The sequence below is a fragment of the Lemur catta genome, chromosome 1, assembly GCF_020740605.2.
Source record: "Lemur catta isolate mLemCat1 chromosome 1, mLemCat1.pri, whole genome shotgun sequence".
NCBI classification, from domain to species: Eukaryota; Metazoa; Chordata; class Mammalia; order Primates; family Lemuridae; genus Lemur; species Lemur catta.
Genome location: NC_059128.1, coordinates 40,887,970 through 40,907,256, shown reverse-complemented (window position 1 = coordinate 40,907,256; position 19,287 = coordinate 40,887,970). Strand labels below are relative to the sequence as shown.

At 39.2% G+C, this 19,287-nt stretch overlaps 2 protein-coding genes across 4 annotated transcripts in view; one reads left to right on the top strand and one right to left on the bottom strand.

Moving 5' to 3' along the window:
• DLGAP5 (DLG associated protein 5) overlaps window positions 1–11,985 on the bottom strand; it is a 44,130-nt gene extending 32,145 nt beyond the window's left edge. Inside the window, exons 1-4 of one of the 3 annotated variants that reach the window (XM_045566685.1) lie at window positions 11,768–11,985; window positions 9,410–9,648; window positions 4,148–4,341; window positions 1,166–1,228 (exon numbers count right to left, since the gene is read on the bottom strand). In XM_045566685.1, coding sequence (XP_045422641.1) covers window positions 1,166–1,228; window positions 4,148–4,341; window positions 9,410–9,647 — 495 coding nt within the window. In that variant the 5' untranslated portion in view covers window position 9,648; window positions 11,768–11,985. Of the gene's footprint in view, window positions 1–1,165; window positions 1,229–4,147; window positions 4,342–9,409; window positions 9,651–11,767 lie in introns of those variants that run through there. The other 2 variants (XM_045566704.1, XM_045566694.1) reach the window with 2 other exon arrangements.
• A 107-nt stretch (window positions 11,986–12,092) lies between these two features.
• LOC123622248 (calcium-binding protein P-like) overlaps window positions 12,093–19,287 on the top strand; it is a 30,031-nt gene continuing 22,836 nt past the window's right edge. Inside the window, exon 1 of the mRNA XM_045528828.1 lies at window positions 12,093–12,234. Coding sequence (XP_045384784.1) covers window positions 12,093–12,234 — 142 coding nt within the window. The remainder of the gene's footprint in view (window positions 12,235–19,287) is intronic.

Below are 19,287 nucleotides of genomic sequence, written 5' to 3'. Positions count from 1 at the left end.
GGATAGAAAGCTCTTTCCCGGCCGGGTGCGCTGGCTCATGCCTGTAATCCTAGCACTCAGGGAGGCCGAGACGGGTGGATTGTTGGAGCTCAGGAGTTCGAGACCAGCCTGAGCAAGAGTGAGACCCTGTCTCTACTAAAAAAATAGAAAGAAATTAGCTGAACAACTCAAAATATATAGAAAAAATTAGCTGGGCGTGGTGGCGCATGCCTGTAGTCCCAGCTACTCAGGAGGCTGAGGCAGAAGGATTGCTTGAGCCCAGGAGTTTGAGGTTGCTGCGAGCTAGGCTGACACCACAGCACTCTAGCCCAGGCAACAGAGTGAGACTTTGTCTCAAAAAAAAAAAAAAAAAAAGAAAGAAAGAAAGAAAGCTCTTTCCCGTGGTTCCCATGGTTCACTCCTCTACTTCCTTAAAGACTTCACTCAAAATGCCACCATCTCAGTGAGGCCCTCCTTGACCGCCCCCAATCAAAATTCTATCCCACATCTATTAAATAATACTCCCCATCTCCTTTCTTTTTTTTTTAATCTCCCCCATAATACTTATGACCATCTGACATACTATGTATTTATTTTACTGCCTGTCTTACATGTAAGTTTCATGAAGACAGTGAATTTTGTTTTATTCACTACTATATCCAAGAGCCTAGAACAGTCGCAGGAAGATGGTAGGGATGCAAAATCTATATGCATCATGAAACTTACTATTTCCTCCTTGCCTATTTCACTTTCTTTTGGAAACCCTCCTAATACCTATTACAGTATTTTGAAGGCCCATAAGTTTGTAATACCCACCCTCTGTGCTTTCCACCCCATCTGCATTTTATACAGGTTACTTGGAATGCATAATAGGAGTCCAGCAAAACACTTGATCTTAGCCAAAAGGCTGAGAAGCGATAGGAGCACAGTAAACAACAAAGAGTGTGACACAAAGATAAAGTTTGCTGTGAATCTCATATGGGATGTTTGGGCAAAGAATATTTTAAGTGAAAACTTCCATAGCATCTATGTCATCAAACCAATGACAATGATTTTGGTAACTGTTAACTAAATTAATCATTATGTTTGAATCTGATATTAGATTAAAAATGAATTTGCTTCCTCTGGGGAAAAACTACAATTTGTCATTTTAATAATATTAATAATTACCTACTATCAACTATACCTTAGTCTGTTCCATCTGGTCTTTGGCCTTTGACCTTGTAATCCGTACAGAAGAGGAAATAGCCTTAAAACAGCCAAAAGAAGTAAAAAAAAAAAAAAATGAATCGGCAAAAGTTTACTCCCACATTTTACTATGAAATAAAGTTCCCATTTTAAAGTTAAATTTTATCCCTAATTATTTGTGGCAAAAAGATACTTGGCTAATTTAAATTCCTATTTCTTCTGGTTCTGGCTTGGTTTAAATTAAGTTTAAGAGCTTCAAAACTAGGCAGGGCGCAGTGGCTCACACCTGTAATCCTAGCACTCTGGGAGGCCGAGGCGGGAGGATCGCTTGAGGTCAGGAGTTCGAGACCAGCCTGAGTAAGAACAAGACCCTGTCTCTACTAAAAATAGAAAGAAATGACTGGACAGCTAAAAATATATATAGAAAAAAATTAGCCGCGCATGGTGGCACATGCCTGTAGTCCCAGCTACTCGGGAGGCTGAGGCAGAAGGATTGCTTGAGCCCAGGAGTCTGAGGTTGCTGTGAGCTAGGCTGACACCATGGCACTCTAGCCCAGGCAACAGAGCAAGATTATGTCTCAAAAAAAAAAAACAAAAAACAAAAAACAAAAACAGCTTTAAAACTTACTCATATTTCTCAGTAAGGACGAGAAAGAAGAAATTTCAAATTATATTTTCCAGGTATTGGAATTCTCATTAATATGGTTATCTAGACATATCTGGGAATGGGCTAGATGAGCAGACTCGAGTATTAGGACCTTTTGTTTTCTGTTTATAAAAAGATATCTTATAGCTTATTTTCCTACATTTAACAATTTGCTTTCAAATTTCATGATTATGCACTTGTCTACCTTCAGTAAGAAAATAGAGGCTGGATCACAAAATGTGGAAAAAATCTAGCAAGAGAAGGATTAAAAAGTGGTAAGATTTACTAACTTTGTAAAATTCCTTAAGAAGCATAATCACAGACTTCTCTAGACTAGAAGCTATTTTCTCCTCCAAATCTCAGTGAAAACCTAGCACTAAAGAAACTAGGCTTTCTAGTTTTTTTACACCCTAGAGTGTGTATAAAAAGCAAAATTCAGCAATAAGTATTGTCTAAATACAAAAAAAAAAAAAATTAGGGGCCAGGCATGGTGGCTCATGCCTGTAATCTTAGCACTCTGGGAGGCTAAGGCCAGAGGATAACTTGAGGTGAGGAGCTCAAGACCAGCCTGAGCAAGAGCAAGACTCTGTCTCTACTAGAAATAGAAAAATTAGCCAGGCATCATGGCATGTGCCTATAGTCCTGCTACTTGGGAGGCTGAGGCAGGAGGATCCCTTGAGCCCAGGAGTTTGAGGTTGCTGTGAGCTAAGGCTGATGCCACAGCACTACACTCAGGGCAACAGAGTAAGACTCTACCTCAAAAAAAAAAAAAAAAAATTATGGTGAATCTTGTTATTTAACACATTGACATACCTTTTCTTCTCCCTACATACATTTTATAAATACTTGTTTACAGTTTAGACCAATGATTAGCACCCTACATGTTCTTGAAAAGCCAGCTTATATCTAACCCTTTCCAAGAGTTTCTCTTTGTTGTTCCTCCAAACAGAAACAATCTCTCCTCTAATATATATAAAATATATTTATCTATATCTTCTCACCTTGCATCGAATTCTATTAGTTTTGGTCTCTTCTGTATTATCCTAAGGTCATATATAGAGTAAATAAAGTGCTATCAAATGAATCAATGAGATTCACAAGGCTCAGAAAAACATGCAATATCTTGAGTCTTTATATTATTCAATTCTTACTTAAATCAGGAATGCATCTGCAGTCAGTGAGATCTTTTATATATATCTTCAAAATAGCAGATCACCAGTAATTACCTAATTTACAATTTAGCCTCCTGTGTTCAGACTTCATCCTTTCTAACTCACTACACCATGTTCTTCTTCTTTAGATTACTTTACCATTAACTTCTATTTTCTGTTTTAGTTCTCCTGCCACTCTGACCAGTCCTTCTAAGCCTGGTACCTAACTTCTGCCCATCTAAAGATGCTCTCTAGACCCCATTCTTTTTCATAATTTTATATATCCTTATTGGAGTGGTCTCATTTAGTCCTATAGCTTAAAAGCCCAACTGTACTACCCAATATTATATCCTAAATCCACATCCTAACATCAATCTCCATCCAAATTTTTATTCCCAATCGCCTGATATCTAGATGGCCCAAACAAGTTAGAAAAAAAAAAAAGTTTCATGCAACCACTTAAACCTATTCCTTGTGATCAATGTCACAAGTCAAAAAATAAATGAAAAAATAAATAAAAGAAGAAAAAAAAAACCTATTCCTTTTCTTGCCTTCCTCATTTCTTTTAGCAGCAGCATAATTTGTGTGTTTGATCAAACTAATCAGAATCATCTTATCTCTGACTTTTCAGTTTGTTTCACCCCTCATTATCTACTTGGTCACTAGTCCTGTCAAATGCATCTCTTAAGATGTCTTATATCTATTTCTTCCTTATTGAACCCACTGCCCGAATCCACTTATCCCAGCTTATCTATTCTATTATAGTAGTTTCACAATTGGTCTCCTAATCTATAAGTTCTTCCCTTTCCAGACAATAATCTTTAAGGCCATGAGAAGTTTCCTGAATTATTAATTTGATAATGGTAGGTACTACCCTCATTTATAAACTTCCCCTGACTCTTCATAACCTATGGGATAAATGCCAAATCCTTTGGCAGAGCATTGTTCAGCCTGGTTCTACCCACTTTCCTAGTTTTATCATATCTCAACTTATCTATAGCTATCTTAAGAGACCTCATTTTCATTCTTTGGAGCTACTATTATATCATCCCCACCTCCTACCAACTAGTTAAGTGAATAAAGGGACTAAAGGGAAGCAGTTGTTTTAGTCATTTAATCTCTTACAGAAAATTTCAGATAAAAGGAAGTATTCCTTTATATCAAGTTAAGATACTAAATTTACCTTTTTTGGCTCAGCTTTCATAGCATTCTGGTTTGATGAAAGAAAATAAGGCATATCAGGTCTATAAAGACCCACTTTAAATATTCCTCGTTTAGCTTTCTCTCTCTGCTCTTTCAATTTTTGTAGTTGCTTTTCTTCCTTGTATTTTTGGAGCATCTGTTTTCGTTGGTCACCTAGAACAGTTTTCATTGACCCTAGGCAGAAAAAAACCCAAAACAACATAGTATATAAAACATTTCAGATAAAAAGTTATGCAAGCATCTAAAAAATCAGTTTTGTGTAAATTCAACTGCTGCTTTTAATGAGCCAGGCAGTGATGAGCCTGTAGTCCCAGCTGCTTGTGAGGTTGAGGCAGGAGGATCACTTGAAACTTGGAGTTGGAGTCCAACCTGGGCAACATAGTGAGAAACAGCACCCACCCCCCAAAAAGAAATCCTTTTAATACTTCTTGTAATTCCTTAGCACTCTAACAAGTTATTTCAACACCTAGTCTTTTAAAATTTGCATTCTTTTGTCTTCACATGTTCAAATATTTATTAGCTACTTGCTATATATACTAGGCATGTATTGTTTTGCTTTTAAGTTAGTTAACTTGAATAATAGCCAGCCTCTAACCTGACCTCCACAGATTCTCAGCCCCTGGTAGTCTTGCCCTTGCATCATCTCTCACACTGAATAAGGCTGACCTGTGTAACCAAGAGACTTCTAAGACAAGGTACATTTTGCCTTGCTCTCTCTCGGGTCACCTGTTCTAGGGGAAGGCAGTGATCATGTGGAACCATAAGGAGACTCAAGCAGCCCTGTAGAGATGTTTACGGGATAAAGAACTAAGGCCTCCTGCCAAAAGCCAGCATCAATTTGCTGTGAGTCAGTCATCTTGGAGGCAGATCCTCCACCCTCAATTGACCCTTCTTTTTTTTTTTTTTTTTTATTTATTTATTTATTTATTTTTTTTGAGACAGAGTGTCACTTTGTTGCCCGGGCTAGAGTGAGTGCCGTGGCATCAGCCTAGCTCACAGCAACCTCAGACTCCTGGGCTTAAGCGATCCTACTGCCTCAGCCTCCCGAGTAGCTGGGACTACAGGCATGAGCCACCATGCCCGGCTAATTTTTTTGTATATATATTTTTAGTTGGCCAGATAATTTCTTTCTATTTTTAGTAGAGACGGGGTCTCACTCTTGCTCAGGCTGGTCTCGAACTCCTGACCTCGAGCGATCCACCCGCCTCGGCCTCCCAGAGCTAGGATTACAGGCGTGAGCCACCGCGCCCGGCCTGACCCTTCAAATTTATCTCTGGATGACATCTTGACTGCTACCTTCAGAACCACCCACCTAAGCTGCACCCAAATTCCTGACCCACACAAATTGTGTGAAATGTTTATTGTTTAAGCTGGCTAAGTTTTGGGGTAACTAATACAATTATAGGTGCTATTTATAATAAGTATATTTTAAATAATATATAGTATAATAAGATGTACTCCACTCCTTCTCACCTACTCAAGGACATTCTTCCAACAATTTACCCTTTCATTCATCTATTTTTTCCTCTCTACTGGATTGCTGCCATCACGAAGTTACAGAGACGCAGTAATTTCTTCCAACCCACATCCTCATCTAGCTACTTGTCTCATTTCTCTAGTCTTGTTTAAGGTAAAATTCTTCAAGAGAGTTATCTATATATCTCTATTTCCAACACTCTTTACATTCCCCCCTTGATTTTTTTAAAATTATGAAAAATTTCAGATATACACACCAGCTTAATAAAATGAACCCCACATTCCTATCACCCAGATTCAACAATTATACACATTTTGCTGCATTTAGGTTTTTTTTTAAATAACAGATTCTACTCACAGGATTTCATCTCTAAATACTTTAGTATGCAACTCTAAAAAATAAAGACATTTCCCTTCATAACCACATAGCATTATCACACCTAACAAAATTAGTAATTCCTTATTATCATGTGTTACAGGGTCCAGATTTAAGCTTTCTAGTTTCAAAGAGATCTTTTTTTAAACAGTGATTTATTCAAATAAGAAACCAGGCAAGATCTACACATTTTATATGGATGTCTTTTAAATCTCTTCATCTAATACAGATTCTCCTCCCCTCCTTTTCATACCATTGTCTTTAGTCAGTTGTCCTATTCAATGTCCTGCACTCTGTACTTGGAAATTTACTCATTTCTCTAGCTCCCATGTTTTTCATAAACTGGAAATTGTAGCCAAGGGCTTGATAAGACTTGAATTGAACTTTCGGTGCAAGAGCATGTTGTCCTAGGTAGTGCTGCTATTCTTTCTCTTGAACCCATTCTGATCTGGCTTTTACTCCCTGAACCTAACCCTACCAAAACTCCTCATCAAGATCACTAGTGAGCACCACAGAGGTGAAGTTGAAATCTCACTTCTCCTAGGCATGGTGGCTCATGCCTGTAATCCCAGCACTTTGAAAGGTCAAGGCGGGAGGATCACTTGAAGCCAGGAGTTCAAATTCTCACTTCTAATATTACTTCACCTGACAAGCAGTACTGACTGACTGTTCATTTATTCTCTTGTCCTTGATGTGCATTTTTTCACTTGGTTTCTAGGATATCACATTTTTCTGGCTGTCCTCTACTTTACTTTGCACTGCTCCTCAGTTCTTTGCTAGTCTCCCTTTACATCCTTGGCCTCTAAAAGTTGGCGTGCTCACTGCCCCTCTTTTCTTTCCTTTTCCACACCAGAACTCTGGATAATCAGGCCAGGCGAAGTCGCTCACACCTATAATCCCAGCACTCTGGGAGGCCAAGGCGGGAGAAGATTGCTTGAGGTCAGGAGTTAGAGACCAGCCTGAGCGAGAGTGAGACCCCATCTCTACTAAAAATAGAAAAAAATTAGCCGGACCTGGTGGCGGTGCCTGTAGTCCTAGCTACTCGGAAGCCTGAGGCAGGAGGATTGCTTGAACCCAGGAGTTTGAGGTTGCTGTGAGCTAGGCTGACGCCACGGCACTCTAGCCCAGGCAACAGAGTGAGACTCTGTCTCAAAAAAACAAAAAACAAACAAAACAAAAAAACTCTGGATAATCATATCCAGTCTTACAGCTTCAAACATCACATACAAGTTGACAACTCCTGAATTTATATCTCCAGCTCAGACTTTCCCCCAACTCACCTTGCATATCCAACTACCTTTTCATCATCTCCCCTTACATGTCTAATAGGCATTGCAAATTTAATATGTCCAAAACTGAACACTTAATCTTACCACACCCCAAAACTTTTCCTCCCTTACTCTTTCATAATTTAGTAAATGGCCACTTCATATTTTTAGTTGTTCAGAATAAAAACCTTAGTATCATCCTGAGTCCCCTTTCCTTCTCAATCCCACATCCAATCTATCAGGCAATCCTGTGGTTCAACCTTCGAAATATATCCAGAATGTAACCATTTATCTTTGCTGCTACCACCCTTATCAACCATCAACTAAATTATTGCAATAGTTTTTTTCCTGGTCTCCCTGAAGACATACTTGCCACCCTACAATCTATTCTCTTTTTTAGAGTCTCACTCTGTTGCCCGGGCTAGAATGAGTGCCGTGGCATCAGCCTAGCTCACAGCAACCTCAAACTCCCGGGCTCAAGCAATCCTCCTGCCTCAGCCTCCCAAGTAGCTGGGACTACAGGCATGTGCCACCACGCCCGGCTAATTTTTTCTATATATATTTTTAGCTGTCCATATAATTTCTTTCTATTTTTTAGTAGAGACAGGGTCTCGCTCTTGCTCAGGCTGGTCTCGAACTCCTGAGCTCCAACGATCCGCCCACCTCGGCCTCCCAGAGTGCTAGGATTACAGACGTGAGCCACCGCGCCCGGCCTACAATCTATTCTCAACACAGCAGCCAACGTAAATTTTTGGGAGGCCTGGGGTAGGGGACGGTGGAGATCTCTTGCTGTGTTGCCCAGGCTGCAGTGCAATGGCCATTCACAGGGATGATCATAGCACACTGTAGCCTCAAACTCCTGGGCTCAAAATCTTCCTGCCTCGGCATAACACATAGCTGGGATTACAGGCACGCTGTGTTGGCTCCAAAGTGATCCTTTTAAAACATAAATCAGATACATAAACACCTATTAATCCACTAATGGTATCTAACAATGGTCCTTAGGGCTCTACAAGATCTAGCCCCTTGTTCATTCTTCTCTAGCCATGGTCACCTCCTTGCTTTCTCTGGAACATACCAGGCCCACTCAGACCTCTGAGCCTTTGCAAATGAGAAATAAACAAAGATATTTTAATAGCATATTGACATGCTTTGACTTTCATTTCAGAGATTTTGGTCATGGAATGGAACATTTGAGAGGACAAGAGTAGAGGCAAGGAAATGACTTAGGTGGCAATAACATCACCCCTTCTCAGATAAAAAATGTTTGGTTCTTTCTGCCATTCACCATTTATCCTTGCTTTGTTTCATTACCATCTAGCTCCTAATGCCTGCTATATGAACACAACCAAATAGGAGTCCAGTGACTGCTGGTTAAAAGCAAAAGTCATTTTCAGTTCTCTTTCTCCTTCTCTGTAGCATCTTTTCCTTCTAAGACACTCTATCTAAGACTTTTTATCTTTTTCTGAGATTATTCCTTTCTTTAGTTGGTTCTTTCCTCCCTAACAGCCTCAAATCCTTTTGGCCAAACTGCAAGGATGAATTCTTTGCTCTTTTCGCTATGTAATGTTTTCATTGATAATGTATTCTTATTTCATGAATTCTTTAATCATTCTATTTTTATGTTTCCTTTCAATTTTCTTATTAACACTTCTCTTACCCAAGCTTCAGAAGTAAGAACTTTAGGATTCCTATAAGGCACAATATAGATAAGAAAGTGCTGTAATACTCCACAGGTGAATGGTTTTAGCCTAGTTAGGGACCTTCACAAGACTTTACCTTAAAGAGACAGTATTTAGTCATAAAAAAGAAGTTATTTAAAATGGCATTTCAAAATTTTACTCTTCTGACCAGGGCTTTTTTAACTCACAAACATTAAACCAACTTTTATGCTGGATGCGGTGGCTCACACCTGTAATCCTAGCACTCTGGGAGGCAGAAATGGGAGGATTGCTTGAGCCCAGGAGTTTGAGGTTACAGTGAGCTATGACGACACCACTGCACTATTGCCGGGCATCAGAGCAAGACTCTGTCTCTTAAAAAACAAAAAACAAACAAGCAAAAAACTCCAAGTTTTATTCACTCATCAAAGTACTGGAAATTACAACAGACCTTTACTTACTTGGCTTGACATTGGCCTTTTCTGGAACAAGCTCTTGAGATGTCTCGTCTAATTCAACAAGAACTCTACCTTCCAGGGTTGGAATGTTGACATCTTTCAAACCAAAATGTCTATTTCGTTCATATTCCTTGTGTCTGTTTTCTTTCTGAGACAGTGATTTCCTATGAGCAATTTTAGTTCTAATCATTTCAGTACTTAAATCCTTTCTGTGTCGACTGATAAAATGTGATGAAGACATTCTGTCAAGGAAAAGAGAGAAACTAACTTACGTGGATTTTCATTGTTTAAAAAATTAAGAGTACGGTTCATCTCCTGTGTCACCTCAGAGCCTTCTGAAATAAAAGTATTAAAATGCATAATGGAATAAATATGTGACAATGAAGAGTGGGAACAAGATTATCAGAGGACAAGACACCGCAACCTATTTTGGGGTTCTAAATAGAAATCTGAATGACAGATGGGGAAGCCCAGGAAGTTACAGTTCAGAATATAGACAAGAGGCTCTGGGCTTACTGTAGAGAACATTGCAAAACAAAATGTGAAGTAAAGGTGAAAATAGGGAAAATAAGTGAAGGAGTGTATTAATAGTTTCCTTAACCTTCCCCTGATGATGAATGCAGGTAGTCTAGCATTTCTTCTCAAGCCAAAAAACAAAAACAAACCAAAAAACCCCCCACATGAGATGCCTATTAGGCATGTAGGGATAATAAATATGCACTTGGATGGAGATAGAGTTGGATAGAGATGCACAGGGCAATGTATGTGGGAAGGGGTGACAAACTTCCATGCCCTCTCTGGGAGCACACACATCCTCCAGGACCCTCCGCGTGTTCAGCTATCCAGAAGCTCTCTGAATCTAGTCTTTGTGAGTTTTTACAAAAGCTTCATTACATAAGCATGATTGATTAATAAATCAATAGCCATTGGTGATCAGCAAGATCAGCTCAATCTTCAGTCCCTCTTCCCTCCCCAGAGGTTGGGGGATGGTAAATGCCTCAACTTCCTAATTACTGTCAAGGTGGGTCTGGTGACCAGCTCCCATCTTGAAGCTACCTAGGGGTGTCCAGGCATCAGTCACATTAGCCTACAAAAAGACATCACTTCGGAGACTCCAAGGATGTTAGGAGTTGTATGCCAGGAAACTGGAGGAAGACCAAATATATATTTCACAATATCATAATAACCATATCAATTTGCCCCATTATTTTCATCCATGCAAGAAATCATATAGTTTACTTGGCACGCACCCTTTTCTTTGAGAATGTAATGCAAGCAAAACAAGTGAAGACAGTAAAGATGATGTCATGAGGTCCTCTAACAAACAGTGGACCCAACTAGAATAAAGTGGAAAGTTTGAGGGGGTCACCTATGCAGCTGGTATAGAGAACTACCAGGCCAAACTGGAGAAAGAGGGCTGTGATTAGGAGGTTAAAGTTATAGATGCATTACAGTATACTCTTCAACTAGAGTAAGAAAGCCCACAAGAAAACTCCAGGTAAAAGAAAAATTGGCACAAGAAATAGAATTAAAATGTTACATGATTTTAAGCGTTCAATAAACTATAAAAAAAATCAGAATCTGTCTGACCTGCATGCTAATAACATTCTCCTTTAAGAGCCCATTGGAAGTGACAATGTGCTTTTCATCAAGAATTCTCCTCTACTATTTGATTTGTCACCTCCTGCAAGTATTAGTTTGCTAAATATTAAAGAAAAACTAAGACTTAGGTACTAGTTATTTTAAAATACAGAATAGTACTATCCAGAGAGCAAGAGAAAGAGAATAAACATTAAAGACATGTTTAATTATCAGAATAACCCTAAAAGGTGGTTACTATTATCGCCCTTCTGCAGATGAAGGGAATTAGCTGCCCACATTAGCACAGGTAAAAGGTAGTGGATTTGGGATCCTGAGCCTGGCAGCCTGACTCCTCACATACATCTGAGTTTTCTTTGGTTGACTGGAGTTTCTTCCACCTTGAAAGTCTACAGTGCGTTAGTCTTGCTTGCCTAGAGGTTCTCAACCGGACAATTTCAATTGTCACAGGATCTGGGAGGAGCTACTGGAATTTAATGTCGGGGCCGGGGATGCTAAACGTCCCTCATCGTTAAGAATTATTTCACCCCAAAGGTCAATTACGCCCTGGTGGTGAAACGCTGACTGCTACATAGATCATGGCAACAAATGTTTACTGTTCTGGAGGGCTGTGTTATCAGCTCCAGAAAGGGCAGGTAACACGGTCCCGAGGGAGCCTTCCCCCGACTGGCGTCTCGCTCGCAGCCGCCGGTCCTCAGACCCTTCTAGACTTTCAACGGAAGCGGGCCAGCGTCCCCCCTCCAGCTCCCCAATACCACCTACCTGAGGCACCTTCTAGCGTGAAACCTCAAACAAACAAAAAACAAAACAATCCTAGGCCTGGACTACCACCGCCGCCTCTGAGGAAAGAACGCCTCCAACCTGAACCTTCACAAAATTCAAACTTCCCACACCGAGCGTCTGATTGGAGGGGCTTTAACAAACACTTCCGGAGGAAGCGCCCGCCCCTTCCCTCCGGCGAGGCTTACGATTGGTTCGCTCCGCGCGACATTTGAATTGATTGAAAGGTGAAGGGATGGGTCAAAGGATGGGTGAGAGGCGAAAAACGGGCGGCACCGCGACGCACGGTGGGGGGGTGGGGTGCGGTATGGCTAGGCGAGACCTGGCAAGCGGCGGGCGTTGGCCCCCGGAGTCCTGGGCGGCGAGGAGAGGCCGCTCTGGGGACGTGGCTGCCGGGCTGCGGGAGTTCCGTCCTGAGCTCCCTGGGCCTCTCGAGTTCGAGACGAAAGGCAAAGTGACCCAGGTGGGGGAGCCACAGGCTCAGCGGCCTCCTTGAAGCCGGGGACGGGATTCAGAGTTTGGAGGGCTTCTTATTGTCCTTTTTCAGTCACAGAAATCGTGCAGACCTTATTGGAATGTTTTCTTTCCTAAACGTTTTAAAGAAAGGACCTGCTACACCAGATGTCTCCTTAAGTCTAGCGTTACCTTCAACGTCACCAGCCTTTTTTCTTTCTTTCTTTTCTAGTCCTTTTTTTCTTGAGGTAAAATTTGCATAGTTTTTTTAGTGGACAGTTTGATGAGATTTGATAAATGTAAACAGCTGTGTAATCACCACTCAATCAGGATGTAAAACATTTCCATCACCCAGAAGAGAGCACCCTCCCTCCCGCCGGCCCTATTCCGGTCAGTCTCCTACCACTCAGGCAGCCGCTTCTCAGAGTGGCAGGTCCTCTGGGATCTGTGTGAACCAGCAGTTAGTAGTTTTTATTGTTGAGAAGTATTCCCTTCAAGGGAATACTTTATGCATTCAACTGTTGATGGACATTTGGATTGTTTTCAATTTTTGGCTATTATAAACAAAGTTGCTATAAACATTCTTGTGCAGGTTTTTTCTTGGGCATATTTTATTTCTCTTGGGGAAATATAGGTGTGGAATTTCTGTGTATATTTGAGTTTGTAAGAAATTGCCTAGCAGTTTTCCAAAGTGGTTGTACTATTTTACATTCCCACCTGCGATGTATAAAGGTTCTAGTTTCACATGCTTTCCAACATATGGGATTGTCAGTCTCTAATTTTAACCCTGCTTGTGGGTGTGAAATGGCATCATTTTAGTTTTCCAGTTTTCCAATGACTAATAATGATCGTCTTTTCATGTGCTTATTGACTATTTTTATATCTCGTCTTGTGAAATACCTATTCAAGTCTTTTGGCTATGTTTTTAAAGTTGGGAATTATCGTTTTAAATTTGGTTGTCTTTATTATTCATTTGTGGGAATTCTATCTGTTCTGGGTACAATACCTTTGTCAGATACGTATATTTAAATATATCCTCCCGCTGTGTAGGTGATCTTTTTAAAAATACACTTTTAATTTTAGATCGTTTTAAATTCACAGAAAAATTACAGAGTTGAGAATTCCCATATGCACCACATTTCTTCCTGTTTACATTAGTATGGTACATTCGTTACAATTAATGAAATGGTACTGATATACTTCTATTAACTAAAGTCAATACTTTTTTTTTTTGAGACAGACTCTCACTCTGTTGCCTGGGCTAGAGTGAGTGCGGTGGCGTCAGCCTAGCTCACAGCAACCTCAAACTCCTGGGCTCAAGCGATCCTACTGCCTCAGCCTCCTGAGTAGCTGGGACTATAGGCATGCGCCACCATGCCTGGCTAATTTTTTTCTACATATATTTTTAGTTGGCCAGATAATTTCTTTCTATTTTTAGTAGAGACGGGGGTCTTGCTCTTGCTCAGGCTGGTCTCGAACTCCTGACCTCGAGCTATCCACCCTCCTCAGCCTCTCAGAGTGCTAGGATTACAGGAGTGAGCCACCATGCCCGGCCTTAAAGTCAATACTTTATTCAAATTTCCTTACTTTTTACCGATTGATCTTTTTCTGTTCCAGGATCCCAACAAGGATTTTAAATTTAGTTGTCATGTATACTCCTTGGACTGTGACGGTTTCTCAGACCTTCCTTGTTTTTAGTGACCTTTAAGTTTTAAGGAATATTGATCAAGTATTTTGAACTCCTGGCCTCAAGCAATCCTCCTGGCCTGGTCTGGGCCTCCCTAAGTGCTAGGATTACAGACATGAGCCACCACACCTGGTCACTAAGGTCAACTAGGGGACTTTTGTAGAAAGTCCCTCAATTGGAATTTGTCTGATGTTTTTCTCATTATTAGACTGGGATTATAGGTTTGGGGGAGAAAGAACACAGAGGTAAAGTGCCATTTTCATTATATCACATCGAGTACATACCATCAACATAATTTATCACTGTTAACATTAATTTTGATCACCTGGCTAAGGTAGTGTTTGTCAGATTTCCCCACTGTAAAGTTACTATTTTTCCCCCTTTCCATACTGTACTCTTCGGAAGGAAGTCACTATGCAAAGCCCACACTTAAGGACTAGGAAGTTATGCTTCATCTTGCGGACGTAGTAGCTATATAAACTATTTGGAATTCTTCTGTACAGGAGATTTGTTTCTTCTCATCCATTATTTATTTATTCAATCATTTGTTTACATAAGTATGGAGTCTTGAATATTTATTTTATACTTTGGGTTATACTCCCATAGTACTTTATTTTGTTACACAAATTGTTCCAGCTTTGGCCATTGGCAGCTCTTTGAAGTTTGTTCTTCTGTCACTTTGACATATCTCCATCAGTGTGTGTTTTTGTTTGTTTGTTTGTTTTAGCACTTCCTTACTTTTTGGCACTACAAGATACTCCAAGCTCATGTTGTATTTTTCCTGCCCTAGTACTAGAATTAGCCATTTCACCAAGGTACTCGGGTTCCTTTTAAAAACCAAGATCCGGGCACTAAGTGTGTTCCTTGCTACTGGGGAAATCTTTTAGCTGACAGAATGAGGAAATATACCTGTCTATACTAATGTGTGTGGATACATATCTATAAATATTTCTATACATAAGCATCTGTATCTATATTAATGTAATCATGCGTTTATATTGATGTCTCCAACTTGAATCCATTACCATGTGGATTGTTCTAAACTTCCCTTGCTTATCTACAACATCTCACTCCAACAGTGGGAAACCTGACCCTGTTGATTGCCTTTTCATTTCCTTAATAGCATCATTGGTGAGTTGACTGTTTGATGAAGTCCAATTTGCCAGTTTTTTTCTTTTATCTTTAGATCAATTTCAGAGGAGCTAGAGAGGGAAAAAATGCCAAGATATGGGGTAAACACCAAGATATCAAGAAACCAGAAAATTCTTGGGCAATATATCTGTTCTAAAATGTCTAAAATGATGTTTATGGAATGATGGATATGGCCTGAGGCAGGAGGCAATAGGAGAATAAATTAGGAAAGAAATTGTTAGTTTGGCTTTTGCTTCTCCCTGCCTTTATTTTTTGGTACAATCTATGACTGCTCCTATATAGCAACCACTAAAATCTCTAGTAGATAGAGAAAAATAAAAATAGATATTTGAAGGTGAGCAAATAAAAATTGTTGTTGTTAAAAAATGCTAAGGCCAAAGGAAAAAAAGAACATATATTTATAAATCTCTAAAATTAAAGTCTCTAGCTAATATCAATGTACAGAAGGTGGGAGTGAGGGGAAAACAAAGGACAAGAGGATACACTAAAATTTTGTCTAATTAGGGACTTTGACATGTATACTTTTTTAAAAGTAGGAAACAGAAAAAGTGGGGCAAACAAATTACAGATTAAGATGATAGAAAAAGTTACAAATATATCAATAAATGTAGTAAGTATAAATGTGAGTAAATCCACCAAATTGGATTTTTTAAATCTAGATATATGCTGTTTATAAGAGATATGCCCAAAGCATAAGGATATAAAGAGTTAAAGAAAAAAGATGGTATGTAGTATATCAGGCAAATACTAATCAAAAGAATACCAGCACATTGTTAGGGATGAAAAAGGTCACAGTACAATGATAAGATGTTCAATTCACCAAGCTAGAGCAACTTGAAACATGTATGCATCTGATAAAATAGCTCGCCATAGATGAGGCAAAAATTTATAGAACTACAAATAAAAAGATAAGTTCACCATTATTATGAGACATTCAATACATCTTTCTTATTATTGATAGGCTAAACACACAAAAAGTTAGCAAGAACATACAGAAAATCTGAACAAAACAATTAACAAACTTGACCAAATAAAATACATATTTTTCTCCAATATACCTGCAGTTAAGATAATCACATACTAGACCATAAAGAGAGAGTCAACAAACTTCAAAAAATAGATATCCAATTAAGTTAGAAGTCAACAGCAAAAAGATAAATTAAAAATCCCTGTTAATAACTCATAGGTTTAAGAAGAAATTATGGGCTGGGCATGGTGGCTCAAGTCTGTAATCCTAGCACTTTGGGAGGCTAAAGCACCAGGATCACTTGAGGCCAGGAGTTCAAGACCAGCCTGAGCAACATAGTTAGACCCTGTCTCTACAAAAAATAAAAAATTAGCCAGATGTGGTTATGTGTCCCGTTAGTCCCAGGTACTTGGGAACCTGAGGCAGGAGGATCCCTTAAGTCCAGGAGTTCAAGATCAACCTGGGCAACTGACATAGCAAAACCCCATATCAAACAAAAACACACCACTCAGAATGTGCTCCTACAGGTCTAGACAAGACCTGTCTACTTACCTAGAGCTGGGCAGCTCGGTGCCAATTTCCTGATTGAAATTCACTTCTGCTAAGGTGTGTACGATGATCTCTTCATTCAGACAAAGGCAGCTAAATAGAAGTGGCCTTATTAAGTACAGCAGGACAATCATATTTCAGTACAATTTAAAAGTCTCGATATTCAATGGAGAAAAAATATATATATAGTCAGGCAGAGAAGTTTAGATGTCTAGTATCTCTTTCATTATAGTAAAATGAAAAAATTCCTGGCCAAGAGTTGAAGCTGGATTTCAGTCTTGGCCATATCATTTATTAGATATCTACCTAATTAAAATATTTTTAAGTGGGAACAAGGGAAAGTGTGTATCTGAGTAATATCTACTTACACTATTTTTCTAAAATTACTAAGTAGGCTTTTTAATATAGGGTCTTTGGAAACTATGTTTCCTAATAGCGATTGTCTGGGAATAATTATTTCTTTTAATAAATTCATAAATCATGTTAGTAATTTCAACAAACAAGATAGGGATAGAAGGAAATAGAATGGTTGAACCTCTGGAACAAAAGGAGTTAGTGGATTTCTATGGAATTTTATTTATCTCTGTTTATCTTTTAAGTTCTTCCAAGTTAAACTAAGTAATTGGCAAAGATAGCACAGTTAATTTAGTTTAGATTTTTACTGTCAGAAGGACAAATTCTTTCCAATTAATGAAACATTTTTAAGTTAATAAGTACAGATCTGCAATATTATTGTCCTTTCTATAAACTCTGTGCAACCATTGTAATACATTCTAACCTACAGTAAAACCTAAAATCAGGATGTTATCTCAGTATTGAAAATTAATGCCTCAGCAGTTACTGTCTTGTGGAAACCCTAAAATAAAAAACTGTCAGGAAAAAGGCTGTGGAAAAGAGATCACAGTGCCTCTGAAAAAATATGTAAAATTTTATTATTATGTATTTTAGGGAAAATAAACTTCCATATATAAAAGAAAGAATGCTCTAAATAAATTGGCGATTTTCTATGTGGCGGGGAAATTATGGCTTGATCACATTTATAACATTAAATCAGGTGTGTGCATGTTGAGTTATTTTTACACAGCTGATGACACTATAATTAATATAATCCTTTTGGGAAGCAATTTGGCAGTATGTGCCAAGAGCTATAAGAACTTAAGAATCATTTTGGCCCCCAAATGCCCTATCTGATGATTTATCATAAAGTTATATGCCTAAAGATGTTCACCAGTTTCCTGACAATGAAACAGTAGAAGTAATCTAAATGTCAACATTGGAGGAATGGTTTACTAGAGACTATAATCTGTTTGCTGGCATATTGTGCAATCACTAAAAATAATAACTATGAAAGCCAAATAACAATCTTGAAAAATGCATATACAATAATGTTTAATGAAAAGTGCAATGTTTGTTCACTGTTTTAAAAAGTGAAGAAGGCTGGGCACGGTGGCTCACGGCTGTAATCCTATCACTCTGGGAGGCCGAGGTGGGAGGATCACTGGAGCTCAGGAGTTCGAGACCACCCTGAGCAAGAGCGAGACCCTGTCTCTACTAAAAATAGAAAGAAATGATCTGGACAGCTAAAAATATATATAGAAAAAAATTAGCCACGCATGGTGGTGCATGCCTGTAGTCCCAGCTACTAGGGAGGCTGAGGCAGAGGATTGCTTGAACCCAGGAGTTTGAGGTTGCTGTGAGCTAGGCTGATGTCACAGCACTCTAGCCCTGGCAACAGAGTGAGATTCTGTCTCAAAAAAACAAAAAAAAAAGTGAAGAAGAATATACCAAAATTATAATAGCCATGTTAGGTTGGAGAGATGGGTTTTTTTTTTTCTCTTTCCTTCAAAATGTTTAATAGTAAGGAACTGTTATAGAAATGTGTTAAATTATTATCACAATGCCAGTCTTAAGAATGATCATAATTGTTACCGAAATATCAGCACTTGTCCCTGAGGCTGCCTCAGAAGAACAAGGACAAGTGGTTTGAGGAGAAGAAAGGAAGAGTTAATTAATTTGCTGGCAAATGAGGAGGTCGTCACACTCTCATCTCAAAGTACCAATGTCCTGTCTCTGAGCCAAAGTACAGAGCTTTTAAAGGTTCTGATTAATCCCATAGCCCCACCTTTGGCTAAAACAATCTCATGACCTCTGTCCAGGCAATTCCCCAAAGCCATCTCCTGTGGCTCAAAGAACAAAGGATACTCTCCTGTCCCTCCCAACCACTGGCCTGAGGCAGGGATGTAGGTTTTAGTTCTCAAAAAGGGTGAGAGGGTTTTGAGGAGACAGAAAACATTTTTACCCTTTTTCAGGCCATTCTCTCTGTTACGTAATTGCCTGGTAAATTTTAGACATTTTCCATGTGTATTTGGAAGCTCGGAGATTATAAAATCTGAGTGTATTTACATAGTCTGGAAGGTGGGGCAAATTGTTCCTCTACTCTAATTGTGGTAGCCATTGTTAATTCTCTGAAAGGATATGAATCAAATGGTAAAGAGTGGTGGAGGGTGGTGGGGGGGAGGCAGATCCAAAAACTCACAATTAGCCAAGCTGTAGTATAACAGGGATTGAGTACAGTCTTGCTAGGATGCCAGTGAATTGTGTCCTCCATAAAAATTTCCAAGCAATTCTTCATAGAAGAGGATTCTGAGCAGTCTGAAGCAATGGCGGTATCCATGAGACTTTTAAAAATAATTC